This window comes from Peromyscus eremicus, chromosome 11 (genome assembly GCF_949786415.1).
Source record: "Peromyscus eremicus chromosome 11, PerEre_H2_v1, whole genome shotgun sequence".
In the NCBI taxonomy this organism is placed as follows: Eukaryota; Metazoa; Chordata; class Mammalia; order Rodentia; family Cricetidae; genus Peromyscus; species Peromyscus eremicus.
The window spans coordinates 53,102,258-53,127,676 of record NC_081427.1 but is presented as its reverse complement, the minus strand read 5'-3'; the positions used below and the strand labels follow the sequence as shown (position 1 = coordinate 53,127,676).

The 25,419-nt window shown below is 46.1% G+C and overlaps 1 protein-coding gene across 4 annotated transcripts in view; it reads right to left on the bottom strand.

The window, feature by feature from the left end:
- Positions 1–3,826: 3,826 nt before the first annotated feature.
- The window catches only part of Ptcd2 (pentatricopeptide repeat domain 2), a 30,675-nt gene continuing 9,082 nt past the window's right edge, over positions 3,827–25,419 (bottom strand). For 2 of the 4 annotated variants that reach the window (XM_059276520.1, XM_059276521.1), the window contains 5 exons: positions 22,285–22,376; positions 20,049–20,162; positions 15,845–15,919; positions 9,271–9,384; positions 3,827–4,623 (listed from right to left, as the gene is read on the bottom strand). In XM_059276520.1, the coding sequence (XP_059132503.1) occupies positions 4,393–4,623; positions 9,271–9,384; positions 15,845–15,919; positions 20,049–20,162; positions 22,285–22,376 (626 nt within the window). In that variant the 3' untranslated portion in view covers positions 3,827–4,392. Of the gene's footprint in view, positions 4,624–9,270; positions 9,385–15,844; positions 15,920–20,048; positions 20,163–22,284; positions 22,377–22,753; positions 22,833–25,419 lie in introns of all 4 variants that reach the window. The other 2 variants (XM_059276519.1, XM_059276518.1) reach the window with 2 other exon arrangements.

Below are 25,419 nucleotides of genomic sequence, written 5' to 3'. Positions count from 1 at the left end.
CCCTGAGTTCAGAACTATAAAGAAAGACCCTCTTCCTACCCCACAGCCACAAAACACAGATCTTGTAGAAGCAAGCTTCGTGCTATGGATTGTGATGAGAGGTCATGGGCCTCAAGTTACTTTCTCTCTGCACAGTGCAGTAGACTTTATGCTTCTCTCTCTCTCTCTCTCTCTCTCTCTCTCTCTACCCCCAGCCCCTAAATACAAAAGCCTATGTGAAGCCTGCTTGACATCATATTTAAAGAGAAACAATCCTGGCCTTCGGATTTAGTTTAACCTCAGGTTTCTACAGGAGTTGGGGCAGGTGGCCATCAATCGTGGTTTTTAAAATATATGTGTGAGACTGTGGGCAACAGAGGAAGCCTTGAGTGAGTGAAGTCCTGAGTGAACGTGTATTGTTGACATGGGCATAGCCATGTTGATGACCAAAGCCTCAGACCCATGGGGAAATGGCAGAGCCTTCCTGGGCTAGGCTCAAGGAAATGGCAAAGCCTTTCCTCTTGGTTTGAACGCCAGTATTGATAGTGTATGCAGAAAATGTCCACCATAGCTTTCTCCCTGAGATGTTTACAGCCTTAAGGCTGCTCTCATACAGAGACTGCTCCTTTGGAGATTAGCTGAACTGGCCCCCTTCCCCCCTTGTTCAGCTTTAGAGCCTCCTTCCGGTGCATTGGAGGGTTTTGAGAATCGCTCATTCATTTCTCAGAAAGTCCTTGAGCTCCTCCCTGGTGTTCTGGTCTCTGGCAGGGATGTTTCATCTGAATCCCAATCTCATAATCAGCACTCTATGAAGACTCAGTACCTAAGTTCGATTCATGGAATCGAAATGTGACCTCTGAACAATTATTTGGATTGGGCAGAGCTAAATACTCCAGGATACTATGATTTTCCTCCCCCAAACATGGAATATTCCAAGAGTGTTCTAGTGAATCATCTAATGTTTTCAAGTGTGTATGAAGGCTCTCACACGCTTGCACTCATGTGTTTTCTGCGAAGGACCCACCTCAAAGGTTTCTTTCTTCTAAAAAACGCCCTCTCCACACCAGACAACTCTTACCCTATGAGAAAACAACATTCTGCATCCCTCCCAAGGCACATGGACACCTTACTTGTGTAGCCTGCAGCGTAAATCTCTGTTCTCTCTGAGTTCTAGAAATGGAAGACAATTTTGAAAACTGGTACCTCCCGCAACAAAACAAAACCAAAAATCCCCCACAAAAACTAGAGACTTGGGGCGCCCTCTGCTGTCTCTTCCAAGTTCTTCTGCTGTAGGCTAGAAAAGAACACATGACTAGGTCAGCCAGATACACACAGACACACACATGCACACATGCACACGTGCAGGCAGTACAGACATGTAATGAAAAACATGTTTCCCAACTGCTTGCTTTTAGATACCACTGTATCTAAAAGTCTTCCACTCACTGGTATCAAATCTATGAGCTTCAGCATCTCCTGTGTAGTGGGGCAGCCACCTCAGAGGCTTCTCCTTCTCCTGTGTAGTGGGGCAGCCACCTCAGAGGCTTCTCCTTCTCCTGTGTAGTGGGGCAGCCACCTCAGAGGCTTCTCCTTCTCCTGTGTAGTGGGGCAGCCACCTCAGAGGCTTCTCCTTCTCCTGTGTAGTGGGGCAGCCACCTCAGAGGCTTCTCCTGAGGATTCAATGAGACACGTATCCAAGCTGCTCTGCAGGAACCTGGCATACAGTAACCCTTGCTATGTGGTGGCCACTTCTTTCTTTTAATTAACTCTGGCATAAGTGGGCCTGCTTCTGTTGAATTCCCCGTCACCCAAGTACCTATAGAGCAGTGATTCTCAACCTTCCTTATGCCTCAGCCCTTGGATACAGTTCCTCATGTTGTGGTGATCCCCTCTAGACATAAAATTATCTCCGTTGCTACTTCATAACTGGAATTTTGCTGCTGTTATGAATCACGGTGTAAATATCTGATATACAAGATATCTAATATGCGACTGCTGTGAAAGGGTTATTCAACCCCAAAGGGGTCATGACCCCACAGGCTGAGAATCATTGCTATAGCTCAAAGAAACAATCCTGCCCTTTTTTTTTTTAAAAAACTTTTAATTAATACATTTTAAGGAAGTGCCCACCTGTAACACTGCACATTAGTTACCTTGGTAACTAAGACGTCAGAACAGGTCTGATAGCTGTTTATCATTAGCAGAGCACCAGCTGCCTTTCTCTCAGGGAAGCAGGGATTAGGAAAGGTTGTTATTTGTTGTTCACAAAGCTGTTTGTGTTTGTCCCTTTTTTGTTAATGAATGGTTGTGACCTAACAGTCACCGCCACATTTATTTAAGACATTACAGCCCTTTAAAGGCTCAGCAAGGAAAGACACAAGGTTAAGTTGGGGGTCAGGAAGCACAGTCCAGTCTCAAGGCTCTGTAGGTAGGAACTGTAAAGCTCTGTTGTTTGTTACAAAACACCACACACACAGGTGCCAGTAAGCCATCATTTCCTTTTCTTGTTTGGTTTTTTGTTTGTTTGTTTGTTTGTTTTAAGACATAGTTTCTCTGTGGAACAGCCCTGGTTGCCTGGAACTCACTTTATAGACCAGGCTGGCCTTGAACTCACAATGATCTGCCTGCCTCCGCTTCCCAAGTGCCTGGCTCCATTATCGTCTATGAAGACAGAAACTTTTGAATTCTTTTTTTTTTTTTTTTTTTTTTTTTGAGACAAGTTTTCTCTGTGTAGTTTTGGTCCCTGTCCTAGATCTTGCTCTATAGACCAGGCTGGCCTTGACAAACTCACAGAGATCTGCCTGGCTCTGCCTCCTGAGTGCTGGGATTAAAGGCGTGCGCCACTGCCCAGCGGGTTTTGTTTTTAAATGAGGATGTCTGATGCTTCATAGAACACAGGCAAAATCCTTTTGACATCTGAGATGGGCTCCTGTGTGCTGCCAGAGCAGGACACACAATTCCTCAACTAGGTGGGACCACTCTGCCACCCACTAAGGTGGTGACGAGAGATGATGTGGCACAGCACTTCGGTGCCACACCCAGTCTGCCTGCTTTACACTCTCGATGAGTTCACACTCCCTTTAAGTCAGCACGCTGGCTATTAGCCCCACTCACCAAATGAGCAAACTGACGGCCTATGGGCACACAGTAAGCCACGGGAGTCCTTAGCAGTCTGGAAAGATCTCAGGAGGGACTGTTTAGCCTCAGAAGAGAAATAAGATGGCAGGCACTGTGGGAAGGACACCAGACCAGTCGTCTAGTGTCCCACCCTAATTAGTCCTGCCAGTTTGGGCAAGTCATTTCCTCAACCTGAAAGAGGAGGGAGTTAGGAGATGCGGGACACTCCTCCAACTCTAAAATTTCTGATTCTGAAGACCATTCTTGCCCGAGAAGAGCAATGAAGGGAACAGACTTTATTCTGGAAACGGCCTCAGGGGCAAGCTGAAGCAAGCTTGGTCTCTGCTGCGGTTCAACACCTGGCTGGGCCCTTCAGAAACACAAACGAGTGAGATGGCTCCTGACTACCTTTTGTAAATGATCCCATATGCACAATTCATCCAACGCTGCATTTCAGACTGTGCCAGAAACAGCCTGCTGTCGAGATAATAATGGTAATAATCAAAGTAACAGAAACAATGTACACAGAGAAAGTGCAGCGCAGACAAGGTGACAGGCAGGACCGAGTATTTATGATGTTCAAAGGGAAACTGAGCATCCCTCGGTTTTTACCAGCACTATCTATGGCTTGCCAATGATGAAGACAATAACTATTTAAATTTGGCATACTTACCAATTCTGAAAGCTAACTCTAGTTTTGTTTACATGCTGAGAAGAGACAAACACAACCTCAAGTCTGTGGGGGCACCTTTTATTTCTTGTTTTGGAGAAAGATTCACTCTACTGAACCCTGAATGAAAATGTCAAATCATCCAAGCACGCACAGGCAATGTTATTTTGTAGACGGAAAAATGATGGCAGAGATGAGAGAAGGCGGCCTTGGACATTCCCAACATGGTAGAAAGGGTTTCAGCTCTCTCGAATTCAGTGAGGACATCACTCGCAAGGCGTCTCTCCTGTGAAAGGCTGGGCAAGGTTGATGAGGCCATGGGAAATTCCTTCTGCAGTACTTCCTGAGTTCCACTCTGGTGCTGGACGGCGTTAGCGCCTGTGGTCCTTACTCTGGAGCGGCTGTCACAGGTGCCTTTCTGTGGCAACCACGCTTTCCGTGCCTGAGCTAGCTCTTCGCATGTCTCTGATCAGCAGGTCACCACTCAGGGGACTCGGGACTTAGGGAGACCGGGCACAGGCATAGTGCCACTCAAGTGAAATGCCCGGCATCTTGGAGAAGCCAATATTTCACCTGAAGCAGGTGCCTCCAAGCAGCTCCTGCAGACCCGGGAGGTTGAAAACAAGTTACTCAGTCAGCAGGGTCTGGCTGAGCGGTTGTAAGGTCCGTCGGCTGACTGTCCTCATCTTCTTTCTTAATAGCACTGTGTTGGATTTCTTGTCCAGGGGGACATGGCAGAGCATAGCGTCCAATGTGTAAACGGAGACTTGCCCATTAATGTGCAGCTTCGCATAGATCTCCTCAAACTTGGCTGTGAGGGTGGGGTTGTCCTTCAGTTTTTCCCTCACTTTGGCCAGCTGGAAAAAAAGAGTAATCATTACATCACAATGATGTCTTCCTATTCTCTAAGAAGCAAAACAGACATTCAGAAATGGACAACATACTCATAAAGATGAACACCAGGGCACACAGGCACAACTGACTGTAAGCACCTCTGTGAGTCACACACAAAGTTCAAAACTAAAGCTGTATCATTTTACCTTATAAAAGGAACTCAAATAGCACACGCCTTAGAGCGAAATGTAACTGGGAGAGGTCAAATGCCAGCAGAATCAACAAGGTAAGGGTGAGTCAGGAGTGGGCCAGATCATGTGGACTTTACTACAGTCCCCGGAAAGATGCTTGGAATTTACCCTAAAAGCCTGTCGGGGCTATGGTGTGATCGAGACTTAACAGGCCGCACGGAGGAGAAATGGGGGTGGGGGGGCAGGAATGTGGAAACAATCCCAGAACCCCCATCATAGCCTAGAGGAGAAAAAAAGGGTGATTTAGACTGGGAAACACACAGGAAAGATGGAGAGGCGGATGCATGTGAGGAACACTGTGGATACAGTGAGGCACTCTGGCTAGGAGTTGAAGGAAACAAGGTCAATGCCATCTTCCTAACTTGGGTCTTAGGAACATGATGGTGGACACTGTCATTGACTGAGATGGGGAGGAGAGGGAGATCTGGAATTCTGTTCTGGAGGTAAAACATCAAGGTAGACATGCCAAGAAGACCACTGGCTAGACAGGCCTGAGATACAGAGCGGAAGATCAGATGTAGAAACAGTAGTCACAAGTCCATGGTACTAACCCTACATAAATGGGCCAGCTCAAACTCAGGATGTGAAAAAAGTCAACCTTTTCCTTAGTTCAATTCCAACTGAGGACTCAGACTAACATCCCAATGAAAGTCAAGCTTCCCAACATCCTTTGGGCATCTATTAAACAAATCCTAACTCTGTTTGACACCGGTACATCTTCCTTCCAGACACAGGCTCCTGACTGAACCGCAGACAATCAGCTTCATGTTCTGTGAGAACAACTCGCTCAGCACTCAGGTTCAAGGTGGGACGATGCACCCCACATTCATGTGGGGGCACAGCCTTCCCACAGAAGCAGAGCAGAACAGGCAGGAGGGATGTTCACCCAGCTGCACTGGCCACAGTGGGTCCATCACCGCAGAGACCTTCAGCAGCCTCACAACAGCCACGGGATGCAGGTGAGATCACATCATAGTGCTCTGTTAACTTAGTTTTTAAAAAAATCAATGAGGAAACAGCTAATATTGGAGCGCTTTCATTAACGCCACCTCAGAAAACCAAAATCACTCTCCTGTACTCCTCTGTGGTGTTGACAGACTCAACACACTTTTAATAACCACTGGTACGAACATTAAGTACAGGATTTTCAAAGCATAGTTTGGGGCCTGGAGAGATGGCTCCGCAGTTACCAGCACCCACGGCTTCGCAGAGGGGCCGGTTTTGGTTCCTGGCACCCACATGCTGGCTCACAGCGGGTCTCTAACCCCAACTCCAGAGGATCTGGCGCCCTCTTCTGGCTTCCAAGGCCACTCCACACATTAGGTGAACAGACATACATGTAGGCAAAAAACTCAATACATAAAATTTAGAAAATAAAATAAAATCTTTAAAAATATAGTTTTATTAGAGTCCGTATGCAATCTGTCTGTCTCCCTACCACCCTCTGTCTCTCTGTCTCTCTCTCCTTATTTCTGTCTCTGTCTGTCTGTCTGTCTCTCTCTCTCTCTGTCTCTCTCTCTCTCTCTCTCTCTCACACACACACACACACACACACACACACACACACACACACACACGGACCTAGCTGAAGCCAGGCACACGCCTTCATTTGGTGGAAATGCCAGCACTTGAGAGGCTAATGTCGGAGGCTCCTGGGTTTCAGGCCAGCCTGGGCTGCACAGCAGGACCCTGCCTCAGAAAACTACAACGACAACACAACAAAGAAACAAGTGAACAAAACAAAACAAAACAAAACAACTAGCTCCAAAGACACTGGAGCTTTCCCATCACGCAATTCCCCGAGAGTCTCACAGGAACCAGGGGAGCAGGCTGAAGGGCAGGGCGAGTTTTCAGGGTGAGGCTTGTCTGTGTGCTGTAGACATAAATGGGTGACAACAGGTCGTAACGATTTACTAAAAATAATGACTGAGAAAAACGGAAGTTGCATCGGTACTGTTATCACACATTCATGTGTGTGCACATACAAATATGCATGTGTGTATACACATGATCTCCAGCACACACAGGCACAGCTGTGCACCCTACAGTCTGTTCATACCTCCATGTCCTCTGCTTTTTTAAACTTACTCCAACATGGTCTGGGAAGATGACAACCCAGCCCGAGTGAAGACCTCTAATAGGAAGAAGCCAATCATGGCCTTTGAGATTCCTGACCACTCCCTTGCCCGCAGGAAGACGTCTATGGGCAGAAGGGAGGAGACAGGTGGGACAGAGCTGGGACGTCGAATGATGAGGAAGGAAATGTTACCTGCCCCCAGGTGCCTGTTCTGCCAACTCAGCCTGGACCAGAACCGGCAAAGCACAGGACAGTGGAACAAGGAAGGAGGACCGTCTACAGGCCACTTGGTCAGAACGAGTGACGTGTGAGCAGGATCGCCAATGGCAGGACCACTGGTAATATCACGCTTTCTTAGGTCTTCACCCTTCCCTCTGCACGTTACTGGAGGTACACACGACTACATTTTGGGCTGGAGAGCTGGCTCAGTGGTTAAGGGTGCTTACTGCTCTTACAGAGGAGCTGGGTTCAGTCTAGCACCCACATCAGGTAGCTTAAAACCTCCTCCTGTAACTTCCTTTCCAGGAGACCTGATGCCCTCCAGCCTCTGCAGGCATCTGGACACATGATGCAAATAAACTCAGAGACACACACAGGTACACATAAGTAATAGATAAAGCTTTTAAAATAGTAGCTACATTTCAAATGATCAGCAGTAACTTCTGCTGTGTGCTCATGTCCTCAGTGAGGCACAGGAGCTCATTTATTTCACTGTTTTCAATTTTTAGGAACTGCTGTTTTCATTTATATTTAATTTAATTTTAGTGTTTAGGAAGCATTTACTATTGTTGCAAAGCCAAATGTACAAAGCACACTCAGGGAAATCCTACTTCTACTCCTTAGCCACTTTTTCATACCTGTTTTGGTGACATTTTTGGTTTTCTACATTAATTGAAATGTAAATATACAAAGGTATCTGGCCATGTATCTCACTTAATGGCTGGGATTCTGAGGAATGCAGTTAGGCCTGAGAGGTTCCCAAAGGTTTAAAGGCATTCAGAGTCCTAAGTGAACTCCGTCTCTCCTCAGCACTGGCTCTTGGTTCTTTTCTTGTAATTTTCAAAAAGAACTCTCTGTATTAGGGTTGCTCAGCTCTTTGTTATATGATTAAAAATTGAAAGTGTTTTCTTCAAGATTACTCACGTTTTTATTTTGCTATAATGTTTCGGTCACACAAAATCAAATTTTTAGGGCTGGCAAGATGGCTCAACATGTAGGGGTGCTTGCCACCAAGTAGGGGTGCTTGCCACCAAGCCTGAGAACCCGGATCCAAAATTACATGGTGGAAGGCAAGAACCAACTTTGGAAAAAGTCTTCTGACTTCCACATGTACTGTGGCACATGTGTGTTCAGACACACACAGGCACGCACACACACCATACACATACACAAAATAAAGAAATATGAAAACAGATAAATGTGAGGAAAGGTTTTATGTGGAGGCGGGAGGAGATAGCTTTGTCAAAGAGTCTACTTTGCAAAAATAAAGACTTCAAATTTGATCTCCAGCACCCATGTAAAAAGCCAAGATGACCCAAAAAGGCGGGCTTTTCATCCGGAAGTTGGGAGGTAGAGAGAGGCAGATCTCCGGTGCTCACTGGTCCCCAGGACCTTGTGAGAAATAAGTAAGGTGGACTCTGAGAGCTGGGGAAGAGAATGGCTGAGCTGTATCTTCAAGCCATTCCTTCCTTTAAACAAGCTAGTCTTCTTGTTTGTTTTAAGTTAAGCCACAGGAAAAGTATAGTGGTCTATTAACGTGATAAGGTAACTTTGGAAGAACTGGCATTCGTAAGGTCCAGCTTTCCTGGCCAAACCCCGCATGTGTCTTCTCATTTGTAGGACAGGAGATAATATACACAATAACGCTGATAGGACTGACTCACAAGGAAGGAGAGACAGACAGTGTCCAGGAGCAGGGAAAGGAGGACGGACAACAGAGATGCTGGAGAGAGGGATGCGCAGTCACCATGGGCATACAGCAATCACAGCCAGTGGCTGATGGTGGACTAGTCACTCTCTTCGGCTTGTTTCCATTTCCTCCCTCAAACAGGAAGCAAGGGTTAGCTGAGAGTGAGGAGCACGGAGAAGGTACTGGATGCTTGAGAGAAAAGGAAGCACCTACAGAATAGCGCCGAGGAAAGAACAACACGAAGGAGCCAGTTCCCGAGAATCCCAGGAGCCATATTACACCAGGAGGAAAAACAGTCTTCGCACTGAGCATGTGCGTCCTGAAACCGCAGGAGACCCCGCTGGGTCTGACCTCCTGCTGAAGGGGCCAACTCGGCTACTACGCCAGGTGAGCATCTGAAGGGTGCCCTTGCACTTGGCGCCGGCACACTTACCACATCCTCTGAGAACGTGTGTCTTTTCACAAATACCGATACATTCCTGTCAACAGTGTCCTGTAAGATCTTTATCACGTTTTCCAACATATCTGACCGGACATGGATTAAAATCTGGATAAAAGAACAGACAAAACTGAGCTGGCTTTTCAATGTGCACTGGCAGACACGCATTTCTTAATAGTATTTCCTGATTCATTCGCTCAGATCCGTTTTTTGTTTGTCTTTTAAGTGCTTTGCATGTCTGCCCACTACCAAAAGTGTACTTTCCTATAGCTAATGGCATTGCGGTAGCTGGGGCCAGTGACGTCCTCAGAGAGCAGAGGCGTTTGCCACACAAGCCTGAGTCTGATTCCTGAATTCCACAAAAAGAATGAGAAACAACTTCACAGTTATGCTCTGACCTCTGCGCGCGCGCACACACACACACACACACACACACACACACACACACACACACACACACACACGGTGCCTGGCTGAAGAAATCTTACCCCTGGCAATCACTAGCTATGTGACTCCCACATGCAAACATCGCTTTTAACTTCCTCATCTGTTAGTGGAAAAGTGGTCTCAAGGCCCCGTTCTGTGTTACTGTGAACATTAAGTGAAACACCAGCACACAGCAGGTCACCTGTCAGTTAACTGCAGCACACAGGCCACGCCAGGCGGAGTGGAAGCTGGCTCAGGTCTCAGTGGAGCCTCGCTATCTGCACGGCACCCATTAAAGACCCTTCCAAACTGGGTGCCAACCCAAGCTTTCAAGACGGCCCTGCTGATGGCTTCCCACCGGCCTGGCACACACGGCACACACGGCACACGGAAGAGCAAGGCTCACTTCACCTCTCATCATCAGTACTCACGGGACAATTTGAGACACAGAGAAAAGGTTTTAAAAAATGAGAATAACTGAGAATTCACCAACCAATGTTAATCACTGTTTATGATTTGATGTGTTACCTTCAAAATGTATTTTCCCCAAAATTAGATTTTTCCTTTGCTAGTTACTAAATAATTTTGCTTAACACTAGAAATAATTGGACTAAGACCACATACTGAATAAATGTACAGCAATTAGCCATACCATATATATTGTTTATACTGATTGATGTATATACATTAAAATGAAAAAACCCAGTAATTTTTTAAACTTGAAAAAAAGGGATTAAACCAAAAGGAATAAACACTTTTAAAGCCCCATCCCTAAGAAAGGCAGTGTTTCCTCTCCATACAGGGATAGCTGTATCCGGCCACCCACCCCTTTTGTAACGTCTGTTTGCTGGAGTACTGGGATTTTTACTGTCATAACAAAACTGATGCAGGCTATTCAGGAAGGGAAGAAGATCACTGACTCACAGTTCTGGAGGTGCAGACCACAGAGCCGACCTGAGCTCAGCCAGGGAAGGCGCTCACCTGAGTCATACCATGGCAGATGTGGAAGCGGGGACCATATCTCAAAAGAGGAAACCAGAGAGCAGACGGTGGGGCCTGGCTAGGCTTCTAGAACATTCTTACAATGACCATCGTCCCTCCTGAGAGCACACCTCCAGTGACTTAGTAGGACCAACCTCTAGGCACCTCCTTTTTTCTTCCAACTTCAAAAAAGTATTTTTTAAACAATTTCCTACATGTATATAATGAATTTTGACCACACCCAGTCTTCCATTCCCTTCTCTTCTCCCCATGCCACTCCCTCTGGAATACTTCCTCTTCCCAACAGGCCCTCCTACTTTCGTGTCCTTTTAAAAAATACCCGAGAGTTTAATTAGGGTTGCACATGCATGGGTTATTTACTAGATCACGGGTAGCTCGCAGTGGCTACACGCCTGAAGAAAAACGACTCTGCATCCTCCAGACGCCACTAATTGCCAATAGCTCCTCACAAAAGGATGGAGCCTCATGGAGACACTATATCTTAAAGGTCTCCTGCCTCGTTCTCATCACGCTAAGGGCCAAGCCTCCAACAGATGGACTCCTGAGAGACAAACAAAATCTGAGGGCAAGCAGCTCATCAGGGAAGGGGTTATCTTTGGTCCTAAGGAACAGAATGGAACACTTCTCAGCCTGAGCTGGAACTTGAGAGCAGTTAGACACTCACCAGTCTTAACAAATACATGAGAGCAGTGGGCACACTAACCACTGTCAACACCTCTGCGAGGTGAACTCTGCTCCACATGAGTCTCTAAAGTCCCGCTAGATTCCTAGAGAAATAGTAAGAATCCAAATGCGATCACCAAGTGGTCCACACTGGCCTCTGGGAGTGAGTGGAAACTCACTCTGTGATGCTGAGTAACACTGCCAAGGAGGGCTGGTGGTTCTTTGGAGGCTGACGGGCTGGAGTCAGCACGCATGTGTCTTGATGAGATCATAGACTGAATAAATGCGGGATATAGCAAGTGTCAGCTGGGAAAAGAAGAAACCAGCTTCTCTGGGTCATATAGGCAGCAGAAGCAATTCAGATAAAAAGAAAATTAAGTTGGGGGAGGATTAGGTCAGTTCAAATTCTAATGCACAGCAGCAAAAGATTTTAGTGTAAGACATTGATTTTTAAAACAGACCAAGAAAAAGAAAACTTTCATCTATTTTTACTAATATTGACTCAACAGACTCTCACTGTCAGCCCACCTGTGAGGTTAACAAATTGTTAAGGATTCCAAGTAGATGACCACCTTGGAAAAGCTGAAGCCTATTACGTCATTTAAAGAGCATAGGCCAGCAGAAGATCCGGATGTGAAAGCCTCCTCAATGAATGCACTGTCTCTTTCTTGTCATCCCAGAGGATGAAGAAACAGGTTTATAATGCAACAGAGGGGTTTAGATTGGACATTAAAGTTTCCCAAGTGGGAATTTTTAAAGAATAAGACTGTTTTATTAAAGTTTCCCAATAGTAGGTAATTCCTTGACCGAGTTCACAAAGAGATTCAAATTTAACATTAATTCAAGGTTCCTTACGTGTGGTCCTTAACCACAACATACTGATCCTACCCGTGTGCTGGCTGGCTTTCCTCCCACATCAGAGAACAGAAGCTGCCTTGTAGTGCATGAGCCCCAGGCCCCAGCCAAAGGACATGGATACACTTCTCCCCCCTCTCAACAGGCTCAAGGTACATCCCCACCAAAACATCTTCTCATTTGGAAAAAGAAATTACTGCATTTCTGTACCAACCGTGAGAGACAGGTATGAGGAGAACTCTTAACCCACAGAACGGGCCCCATGCACTAGCAGTGAGCGGGCTATGCTTGTCAGGACCTTGATCTTCCCGGGACTATTCAGGAGTAGAGAGTCCCAGGTCTGGATGGCAGGCACAGACTTCCTTCCTATCTTCATGCGTCTCATCTCCCTGGAGAGATGGGAGACCTGGCTTTGTAGCGTGCCGTCTGTGTTAAAACCCTGTTGTCCACTGATCTGTGAGAACTTGGCAATTTATTTGCCCTGGATTATCCCTTTCCATATCTGCATCACAGAGTAACACATCCCAATAGGACTCTACAAAACTAACAAATCACAAAGCATCTAGCCTGGTGCCTTAGCTAAAGTCAAATGAAAATCTGCCTGTCTAAGCCTCTTCAGCCGCCCACCACTACCGTCATCTCTACTCCAGGGAAAGCCAACAGTAACTCACGCACCGCATCTCTCCCCACATGCTCACGCATAGTTTTCCTTCCTAATACCACAGCCACTTGGTGCTGGTGGGAGATTCCTTCCTAGTCCCAGCAACTCTCCCATCCCACCAGGAAACGAGCACATCTGAAGACACTCTCTAGGAGGCAGTTTCACACCTGGACACTAGAGTTGTCCAGATCCAACGGGAAACAAGAAGGTAACAGCTGTCCTTCTGTTGTGACGATTAAAGAAAAGAATGGATATGGCTGGGCGGTGGTGGTGCACGCCTTTAATCCCAGCACTCAGGAGGCAGAGGCAGGCGGATCTCTGTGAGTTCGAGGCCAGCCTGGGGTACAGAGTGAGTTCCAGGAAAGGCGCAAAGCTACACAGAGAAACCCTGTCTCGAAAAACCAAAAAAAAAAAAAAAAAAAAGAATGGATATGAAGCAGTTAGCCTGGGGCAGGAAGCAGTCAGTGTTCAATACCGGCAGTGACTGTTTGACATGAGGTAAGTTAACAACAGGAATCTTTCTGTAACAAGTCCTAGAGCAGGATCTAAGCAGAGCTCCAAGCTTCTGAGGAAACACAGTAATACTTACAGGTAACAACTTTCAGAATCACCCTCAGACGCCACCCTGTACTGGTGCCCACAGGTAAGCTAGGTAAGCTTTCAAAGTATACTTAGAAAACTGAAGTCAGACACAAAGCCTAAAGAATCCCGTGGATTGGACCCAAGGCTCGAAGCTAGTAGGAGGTGGCTATAATCAGCAGTGTACTCTTTTCATGGAAAGCCTCACCAAAAAACGATCTGTTAGCTGGGCGGTGGTGGCGCACGCCTTTAATCCCAGCACTTGGGAGGCAGAGGCAAGCGAATCTCTGTGAGTTCAAGGCCAGCCTGGTCTATAGAGCAAGATCCAGGACAGGCACCAAAACTACACAGAGAAACCCTGTCTCAAAAAAACAAAAACAAAAGCAAACAAACAAACAAAAACAAAAAAAACAAAAACAAAAAAGTGATCTGTGGGAAAGCACTGTCCTTTCACCTACGTCCCTCCGACCCCACAGCCCTGTCCTCCAGAACGCCGCCCCACAGCTGACTTGTAGTGGTCACTGTTCTTGCCATGTGAGAAAACAGCCAACAGAAACAAATTAAGGGAGGAGGGCTTGGAGGCGGAACAGGCCTGGCTGGCTGCAAAGGCTGGGACAGAAGCTCTTCCATCTGGCTGGTCTGGGTGAGCTCAGGCTGGAACCAGAGCAGAAAGCACCTTCAAAGTGCACCCCCTACTGGCTCTCTCCTACTACGGAGGTCGCAGTCCCAAAGGGCCCACAGCCCCTACCACAGCATCCCAGCTAGAAGCAAACACAGAAGCCAGCAGGAATGCCTCAGTCCAAACCCATCAGGCCTCCTTCACTGTCCTTAGCGGCTCTGAGCCCAGCTCTGTCCTTCCTTCAGTTCCATCTCAGGACACCCACGGCACGGTTGTGGCCTAGTTCACATCACACTGGTGCTGACATATTTCTAGTCCAAAAAGAGTTCTTCAGCGTAACCCCGGATCATTTTAGAAGACAAGACATTGAGAGGTGGGAATCTGAAGGGCTCGAGAGATGGCTCAGTGGTTCACAGCACTTGTGGTTCTTGCACAGGATCCAGGTTTGGTTCCTAGTACTCACAGGGCAGCTCACAACCACCCATAACTCCAGTTCTAGGGGATCTGATGTCCTCTTCTTCTGACCTCCCTAGGCACTGGGCATGCACATGGTGCACACATAGACACACAGCCAAAACACTTATATATATAAATGAATAAATTTTAAAAAAAGTTGGGTGAGGGCTTGTCCTTCACCACTCCCCACAGCACAAACACTCAGTTCATAGGCAAGGGCTCAGATGGGGCTGGCCGAGTGGAGGACGTGCTTCTTTAATGACAGAACAGTCTTTGTTTCCTTGGTCCAAAAGCCTTGGCTGACTCACTGCTCAAAAAACTGGGAGTAGTGGACAGGACTGCTGAGATCTTTAGTACTGAGGCCCACCTAGTGTTCTGGGAGAAAACTTGTTTTCAGTGGGACTATTTCACATGTCTTGGCTGAATGAGCGCAGCCCCTTGCAGACCCACAACAAGGCCCCACGCAGGTGGCACAGAAGCCCAGATGAGCCAACAGGAAGACGTCCCTTGGCAGACCGACAATATAACAGGAATGCAAATAGATGCCATCTCCTCAGTACCTACGGACTGCACAGCAAGTGTGGTGGTGGGAAAGACAATGGCCCCCAGAGGGCGTGGCACTGTTAGGAGGTGTGGCCTTGTTGGAGGAAGTGTCACTGGGGGGGCGGGCTTGGAGGTCTCTTTTGCTCAGGCTTCCCTCAGTGTGACAGTGAGTCAACTTCCTGTTGCCTGCAAGATGTAGCACTCTCAGCTCCAGCACCAGTCTGCCTGCACGCCGCCATGCTCCCTATCATGATGATAACGGCCTGAACCTCTGAAACTGCAGGCTAGCCTCAATGAAATGTTTTCTGTGTAAGAGTTGCCATGGTCATGGTGTCTCTTCACAGCAATAAAGACCCTAACTAAGACAGCATGTATAGCGGCCTACCAGTCACATGCACATCACAAGTTAGCTACCACAGATGGACACAGTTAGCATGCAGGCTTCACCCAGGGCCAGGGAAGAGTCTGCCTAATACAACCACCCCCTCTTCTCAAACCTACAGCCTTCTCATCTGCGCCTCAAACGTCCAGTGGGCACCCTGCCATATACCTGAGCAGACCCACGGCCCCACCACTCATAATCTCCCAGAAGCTCTGTGGGGATGACTTCTCTCATGGGATGGCTCTTCCCAGAGAGAAGTCCGGTAAGTGACTATTCTTTAACTAAATGACAACGCTGGACAATCACATCACTGCACACAGACAAAAACAGCAGGCATTTGACCACATTTCAACGCACTTTAAACTACAAGGAAATCACTTACATTTAAGTTAGTACAGGTTATACTCTCTGGATTCATGATTTGAGAAAAAATGGACATGGCTTTTTCCACCTGGTTCTGGAAGGAAAAACAAAAGTCATACTCCAAAGCATGCAGCCATCACTCCATTCTCCTACATACCACTTAGAGAAAGCAGGATGTTCCCATGCATGGGGCCTCAGGGTTTCAAATCAACGATGGGATTTTTTTAATAACCAAAATTAAATAAGCACTACATAAGGGTTTCACCCAGTGACATGGTATCCTATGTTTCAGCTGCGTCTAGTTTTTAAGATGGAGGCATTAAGCTGGCATTTTTCCTTCTCCTACTGGAACAGCTCTGAGGAAAACAACAGTGAGAGACAGAAAGCGACCTCATCGCTGGCATAATCAGTGAAGCCTCAACCAGAGAAGACGGGGGTACACTGTCAGAATCCCTGGAGATGGAGCCCAGCAAGGCGGAGGAGGAAGCAGGCAGAGGTCCCACACAGTACACAAAGGGCCTCCACATTCTAGGTTCTAGGAGGCTCCCCACCAGCACAACCCGGAGTCCATGACCTAAACGTGGGCCTGCAGTGATTGGAGTTGAGGTAAGGGGCAAACTGGGGGTCCCTGGGGAGGCACAGATGAGTGGTGAGGACGTCCACACAGGCAAAGCTGTATCTGCAGGAGGCAGTGTGTCTCTTTGGTAGCAGCAGAGAAGAGGCTGCATGCCGAAATCCTGCTGCCACAGATCAGGGAGAAACAAGTGTGGGCATATGTATGCAGGACTGCAGGTGACAATATGGAGTTGTTATACAAAGGAAGCCTGCCCATCTAGACGAGGGCTTTGGTGTTTCTGTCTCTTTGACATGAACTTACTACCAATGGTGTTCAAAAAGAAATTTCTATTTTTGAGGAATGAGTAATCAAAAGAGAATCAGTATAAGAACTGTGTAAACAGAGTTTTTTTTTGTTTGTTTGTTTTGTTTTTTTAAATAAGAGGAAAGGGACACAATAAAACAAAACTGAGAAAATAATTAGTAAAGGAAACTCCAGTATGACAAATGTGTTCATGGATACACAGGATAAAAATAAGAAAGATGAAGAAGAGCACATCAATCAGCCACAGAAATGAAGTCAGGCAGAGTTCTCCACAGCAGCGAGGAGAACAAAAGGCCAAAGTTCAAAAACAAATAATAAACCCTCAAGAAAAGCAAGTGCTACCTCAAAAGGTTAAATCTGGCAAGACTGTAGGATCAGTACAAATAAATAACTTAAATGTCAAGAGCTCAGGTAATGTGCTTGTTGGGAGAACTCCTCAGAAGGCCCATCCCAGGCACAAAAGAGAACACAGACCACCGAGCCGTAAAGGACCACAACTCTGCAGAATTTGGTCACAGAGCAGTGTGAAGGCTATGCACCTGGGAAGGGAGAATGATACCACACAAAAGGAAAATAAGGGCGCAGAAATTCAAAATATAGGGTCCATTTCCTCTCCTTTATTTCCTATTTAAAGCTGACAGATTGGGTATGTTTAAGAGAAAAGCAAACAATACAAGAGGCAGCATATCAACTAAAATTCCATGATGGAGATGAAGAAGGAGCAAGAAAGAGAAAACACATTCACTTCACTATTAGCAGCTCCTGTCAAAGGAATTAGATTGAGGAAACTAAGTAACAAGACAGTTTGAAGTAACCAGTAGAGAGGACACATGGACAGGAATGACCTGGGACAGTGACCCTGGCTAGCTGAGGCTGGGCTAAGTCCCACTCAGAGCAGCCTCCATCCAATTCTAAAAGATGAATCCCCAGTACAAAGTTTCTCAGGACTCTAGAGTTAGTGAGGCTGAGCAGTTAATAAGGCATTACAGGGGACACAAGAAGAGAAAGCCCCCAGTTCTTTGTTCGGTGTGCCTCCCTGGCTGACACCCAGTGCCTACAAACAGAGCAAACCACCTGCAGAAAAACACTGCACTCCCCTTTCAGACAAACAGCACAAGTCACCATCCTGCTCCATTCATAAATTGGCCAGCTTCACTTTAAAAGTAGCTAGCACAGCAGTAGTAGAAATTGTCGTATTTTAAGTTGTAAGACTACAAAGCACCAAATAAAATTCCACCTAAGATTGCAAAATGGTGGGCGAGAGATGGTGGTGGGTTGGAGCCAAGGTGCCCCACGGTGGGTAAGAGACAGAGACACACCATGCAGGCCACAGTCACGTGGAGAGTTTTATTAGTGGGGAAGGGGGAAGGGGGAGGGGGGAGGAAAAGGGAGTGCAGAGCTGCCTCACGGGAAGAGAGAGAAAGAAGAAAAGAGAGGGGAAGAGAAAGAGAGAGAAAGAGAGTGGGTGGGGGGCTCAGAGAAGGAGAGAAAAAAAAAGAGATCAGGAGGGCGGGCCTTACCTTTTTAAGGAGACTTGGCGCATGCACAGAGAGACTGCTTAGCAATGAGCACATGATGTTGTCTGTGGTGGCCCACAGAGGCTTCCTAGTGAGAACTTACTCACAGTCAGAGAATCTGAGCTTGCTTTACCCAGCAGGGCTGCATAATGGGATGATTTGGCCATGGGCGTGGTTACCAGATGTTTGGAAGGGTCTACACTTGGCTGTACGGTGTGCTTTGACCTTGCAAGGAAGTCTTTTGCCTCTCCCCTTGGCATATTATAAAAAGCCCTTTTGAATAAAGCTCTGGGTATGTCTGGGTATTGACCCAAGGCCCTCCTGAAGCTATCCTGTGTCTCTGTCTTTCTTATTGTCTCTTTCTATCTTTCTACCTAGTATTTCCTCATTCCTCTCTCCTCCACCCAAGGACCCTTCAACAGGTGAGAGCAGGTCGGAGCTGGACTCTGGCAGACTCCCCCAGTTGTCAGGACTCTGAGCAGGCCAAGGTATTACCTGCATATTATCCAGGTCCCAAGGGGTGGGTCTGAATGCTAACACTAAGAGCATTCATGTCATATGAACAGATAAAGAAAGACTAGGGTCATATTATAACGGCAAGTTGAGGTTCGGCAACATATAAGAGATACACCTAAACCAAAACAAGTCAGGAAGACTCCGAATAAAACAACTACAGAGGTATTAGCACACAAATGCACAGGTGATAAACACAGACAGACAACAGGAACAAAGGCAGCGATGCTATCAGACGAGGCCGAAGTCAGGGCAGTGATCACTCAACCAAGGAGAGTCCTGCACAAGGCTCAACAGAGGTCCCGAAGACGACAGGAGGGTTTATCTGAGTCCTGATGGCGTGCCTTGTATTTCATACGAGCAAAACTACAAGAGCTGCAAAAAGACTGAGGACGTGTGTCTCAGACGAGACTTCATCCATGTCACTCAGCCCCTGGCAGAGGAGGAAGACACGAAACACCTTCCCCGACAGACAGGAAAGCCGGTAAGGGAGGTGATCATGCGCAGTTGGTGCCTGGTGGAAGTGCCTTCCCCAGCACTAAGGACACGATCACCCTTCAGTTCTAAGTACCTATTCTAATTACTTTAAGGAAGCGCTCCCCAGCCTGGTTTTGCTGGTTGGGTAATAACCTACCTTGATTAGAATTTTCTATCACGAGACTTTCATTTACCACATAGCCAATGTGTAAAGTATTTCATATATTTTGGGCCTTCCTAGAGGGAATCTCAGAAGTGGGGCTCTTTAAGACAGCAGGTATTCCAGTACTATGTCCTTCGCTGAGATCAACCTCAAGGATTTCTTTCGCCTGTTTTTCTGGGCCTTGGCTGACTCATTTGTCAATAAGGGGATGAGGAACAAAGGGAACGGTAAGGCTTCAACTAAATAACAGTAGATGGGTGCTTCAACTAAATAACAGTAGATGGGTCTAACTTGCAAGGACTGTCCCAGGAGTCCTCACTAATGTAAGATGCTCTCTGAGAATGCTACACAGGAAGCATGTGCCATCTTTACTATAACAAGGATATTTCTCTCAGACTGCAGCTTCCTTCTTTGACTCCCCACAAGATCTTGGCCTACCTACTCTACACAGAAATGCAGGCTGGGTCTTCAGCTACACGTGAAAACAAAACATTCTTTGCAGGCACAGACTTAGCTGCAAATTGCTGTGGTAACAAAGGCATTGCTTTCACTATGGGATTTCTTAACAATATAGTTCAGAGGGAAAAAAATAAACAAAAAACAGGAACAGCGGAATCAGTAACGTCCTACCCACTCCCAATTCACTCATGTCTCCTCTGCCCCAAGGCCTTACCTGATTCAGAGCTAATGCCACTGCAAAACAGCATGCTCTCCTGGAGATGACATCTCCTTTAATTAGGGCTTCTTCTCTTAAGGTTGTACAAATTTTAAAAGATTCCGGGCTATTCTGTGAAGAGATGGGATTGCTCAGACAAAGTCATGAACCTTCAAGTGTAACGATTAACAGAACTTAGTACCTCAGATTTCCTTCCTAAGAATTTCCCGGCGCCTACCTGAAGTCACTTGAAAAACTAAGCTCGACAGTCATGACATTGTGGACTGGGGAAAGAGCACAGGCTTCAACCCTACACAACAAACTATAAGTAACTAAGGAATGAATGCTGAGAGTGGGAGAAATAGACTAGACCAATTGGTTATCCAATACCAAATGGTCAGCCTGAAAACACACATACAAGTAACATACAGACTGAGTAGGTTATGTTGAGGAATATATCTGTATACACATATACATATATGCATGTAACAGCGATTGATGGAAAAAAGCCATAAATTTGAAAGGGAGCAAGGTGGGGTATATGAGAGGGTTGGGGGAGGAAAAGGAAGAAGAAATGATATGTATATTATCTTAAAAATTAAAAAAAATTAAGCTATACAGAAACCATTTGCAAATAGACTGGGCTATTTATATGGTAGCAGCTCAACTCTAAATTAATTTTATTTTTCAGCTTGTCTATTTCCATTCACTTGTAAACATATAGGTCTCTGTGTATGCCAGTAGGCTAGTTTCTAAGCATAAGCCCCACAATGGGGTATGCTCAGGAACACAGGGAAATTTCCTTTAGGGAAATTTCAAGTTCTAGCTTGAAAATCTCCAGATAAGCCAAATACTTGAAAATATTAACACTAATATAACATAAGTTATAAGAGAATCCCATGAAAACAGAAACTTAAAAAGAAAATCTAAGGGGGCTGGAGAGACGTTCAGCAGTTAGGGGCACTTGTTGCTCTTGCAGAGGACCTGAGTTCAGTTCCCAGCACCTGCACAACTGTCTGTAACTCCAGTCTAGGTGATCTGAGGCCCTCTTCTGACCTCTGCCAGCACCATGAACACACGCAGTGCACATACTTATATACACATAAAATAAAATAAATACAACTAACTACAAAGGAAAGTTGATTTTTAAATCTAAGAAAGTGACGCACCAATCAGCCAGACAGCAATGTAAACCTGGCCCCCTCCTGAGCCGCCACAGGTGAATGGGTTTATAATGGCAGTCCCAGCCCTGCATCTGTGTGTCTGTGAACAGACTCACCCCTCAGTCCTCCCAACAAAGTCTGAATTTTATGTGGGGCGGTTGCCAGGGGTGAGTGGAGACCTCGGCAGCTGCTTTTCCAAACTTGTCTCCACTTAATGAAACAAGTTACTCTTGGATACAACACAGGAAGAAACATCCTCTGGTCCTTCTTAAGAAGCAGAACTAAATTCTCTATACTTCAGCATGCACCCAGGGAGGCAGGCCTGAGCAGGCTGCCTACCTAGGAATCACCATTCGGAATGACCCACGTTCTAGTGCTGGATGACTGGAAAGGAATATCTCATCCTGAGGTCAGTAAACATAGCCCTCGGGCCAACTGTAACCTGCAGCTAAAAGTGACCTAAAGGTTTACAAAGGCTTGTACAAACCGAAGTCAAGATATGTGGTAGAGGGCTCAAGAGATGGCTAAGATGGGCTGCTCTTGTAGAGGACCGGGGTTCAATTCCTAGCACCCACATGACGGTTCCTAACTATCTGCAACTCCAGATCCCCTTCTGGTTTCCACAGGCATGCGTGTGGCGCTGCAGACACACTTAAAGGCAAACCACTCGTACACATAAAAGAACAGTAATAACGAGAGACTCCATGACAGCAGTCGTATGTGGAGTCCGCCCCGGCAGGACGGGATGGTTTCTGAAAAGGTAACAGTGAGGACGATCCAGTATAGTCTCACCTACGAGGGACTCTAGAGTTCAGCAGGAACTGGTCTCGTTTTCACGATCTACACGCTTGCCAAAGAGGGGCGAAGGATGATTGCTTTTCCCATGATAAAAATATCTGACAAGCCTAACTTGAGTTTTCTAAAGCTGGATACATTTAAAATGAAAATATTTGTACCAGATGGAAAACAGACTTCAGAGGAACTGGAGAAAGAAAGAAAGAGGGGTGTTGGGGGGGGGGGGATGGAAATAAATCCTCTCTCAGATACTGCTCAATGCCCAATGCTCTCAGAGTTAAGGGGCGTAGTCTTACCAGTTTGTAGCAAACTGCAAAAGCAAGGATGTAAGTGTCTTTGCTGAACTTCACATCTTGGTTTTTCATTTCAATCAGTACTTCCAGGGCACCTGCCGAAAGTGAAGAGTGGGCAGCAGGGTTAGAAGCACCTACGGGCAGTTCCCAAAATTCCAATCAGTTCAGCATCGCCTACCAAAAAGCAGATTTTAGCATGATAAAGGCCGTGCCTCGATGTCAAGTAGCAATTATATCAAGGTTAAATTAAATCATCAGGTCCTGCAGGAAGAAGAATGCGTGGAAAACTGCTAAGGTCGTAGAGACTCTGAGGTGGCTCATTTCAGCCATCACGATTTGATCCTTTCAAATTTAAGAAGTGAGGTCACTGTGCGGCACCTCAACAGGAAGCTAAGGGTCACTTTTATGGTCCTGCCCACCCCAGCTGCTTTTCGAGCAGAGTTTTTCCACAACCGCAGACTGTAGTACTTACTTTCATATTTGCCTTTAGTAAATAGCATATCCATCAAAATATTGAATGACGTTGAGTCTAGGAAGAAACCTCGTAAACGCTAGTGAGGAGAAACAATACAGTCTGGTCAGAAGTTAAAACTACTAAGGGGATGCCACATACTGTTTCCCTTTTTTGCTTTTCTTTTCTTTTTGAGAACAGGTCTCACTAGGCAGCATTGGCTGTCCTGTAACTCACTATGTAGACTACAGGACGGCCTCATAGAGACCCACCTACCTCTGCCTCCCGTGTGCTGGGATTAAAGGTGTGCACCACTATACAGGGCCTGGATATTTACAGTGGTTCTCAACCTTCCTAATGCTTCTTCCCTTTATTACAGTTCCTCATGTTGTGGTGACCCCCAACTATCAAATTATTTCATTGCTACGTCATAACTGTAATTTTGCTACTGTTACGAATTGTAATGTAAATATCCGTGTTTTCTGATGGTCTTAGGCGACCGAAAGGGTCATTCGACTGACAAAGAGTGACCACAGGTTGAGAACCTGTTCTACAGGTTTTTATTTGTGGTTCCCTGAACTCCCTAGTCGTTTGGTATACAAAGGATTTTTCAAAGCTTCGCTTTTAAACACTGTTCCAGCTTTGGGAACGGACACTCTGGGTGTAGTGAGCAGCGCAGAATGAGGAGAGGCGCCGTGAACCTGGCACCAAGTGCTATCGAATGGCGGCGGCAAGGTGATTTTCGAATGAAGGCAAGAACGTCTCACGGGACGACAGTCGTCACGCCAGGTAACAGAGTCACTCGCTTTTGACAATCAGCTGCTAACCCAGTGGCCCTCAACATCGTTTCTGACTTGTACTTAGTTTAATTGACAAAAACATCTGTGCACTTACCCCACTATATTTGGTTTTAAAATACATGAGCAGAACAGCTAAGTCAGGTAACGTGTATTACATCACGTGCAAACTTAAGAGCTATTCTCTTCCTAATTTTTGTTTTTCGAGACAGGGTTTCCCTGTGTAGCTTTGGTGCCTGTCCTGGATCTCACTCTGTAGCCCAGGTTGGCCTCGAACTCGGAGATCCACCTGGCTCTGCCTCCCGAGTGCTGGGATTAAAGGCGTGCGCCACCACCGCCCGGCTTCTTCCTAACTTTTAAAGACTATATTGTTACCATGACCACCATGTTTTACAACAGTTCAAGTCTTTTACGTCAACTGTATAACCTTTGACCAGTATCCCTCTTTCTAACATCTTTCCAGTATTCTGAATGCCATAATGTGACATGATATTTAAATGTCATGAAGTGTTTTTCTACTTTGTTCTTTCTTGAGAGCCTACCATGTAGATCCTAGCTGCCGAGACTAAGGAATGAAAAGCCAGACAACAGAGTCTGCTCCAAACGCAGGGTGGGTTTTAGTCTAGAGAGCTGAGGTACCAGCTGGGGAGAAGAGGAACAAGAGGGTAAGAGGGGTGAAGACAGGAACAGAGCCACAGTCTCGGTCACCACCAGGGATACAGAGAACAGTGACAGCAACAGAGTGACAGTGGGGGACCAAACACCATCACAGGAGCATCTGAGGCCTCGGTTCTTACTCAGGTCACTCCACCTCTAGTACATGTGGGATTTCACACGCAAGGTTTAAAAAATTACTTCCGTTTTGTTTTTACTGTCACATCATGACTTGGAACAATGGAACTTTTTATTCTCTGAGTATAAAATTAAAATATTTATTTAAAATACTAAAACAAGAATTACATGAAAAAGTGTGGTTTTAATAATTTGAACCCTAAAAACATCGTTTACCTTGCAGGTTTTAATATACACATACAGGAATGTCATCTTCTGTATATGGGTATGGGTGCACATACATGCCATTGTATGTGAAGGCCAAAGAACAATCTTGGATATCATTTTTTTGTTACTGTTTACCTCTTTTTTGTTGTTGGGTTTTCTTTGGGGGGGGGGATTTATTTATTTATTTATTTATTTATTTATTTATTTATTTATTTATTTATTTATTTATTTATGGTTTCTCAAGACGGGTTTCTCTGTGTAACAGTCCTGGCTGTCTTGGAACTCACCGTGTAGACCAAGCTGGCCTCAAACTTACTGAGATCTGTCTGCCTTGGCCTCCCAAGTGCTGGGATTAAAGGTGTGCACCACTGCCACCACTAGGCCACCTCTTTTATTTTTAAGGCAGAGTCTCCCATTGGCTCGTAACTCACAAGTGGGCTATGCTGGTTGGCCAATGAACCCTAAGAATTCACAAGTCTCTACTTCCCTGGTGTTGTGATTATAAGTACATTCTGCCATGCTGGGCTTTTTAAGAATATGGGTTCTGGGGAGCGAACTCAGGTTCCTTTCAAGCACTTATCCACTGAGTATGTCCCCAGATCTTGTGTGTGTTTCTTTCTTTCTCGTTTTTTAAGTAGAAGACAAGATCAAATGTTGGAACTGTTGTGACCATCTTCCTAGTGCACCGTGTTCTTAGGGAAGGGTAACCCTGATGTCAGGCATGGCGGTACACAGCTGTAATCATACCATTCAGGAGACTGAGGCATGAGGGTTGCGAGCTTGAGGCTAGCCTGGGTTACTTGTCTCAGATAAAAAGGTCAAGCCTAGGGCTAGTTCCATCAGTACAGAACACATTAAGTGAAAAAGAGTAGGAGGCAACGCCAGATCACT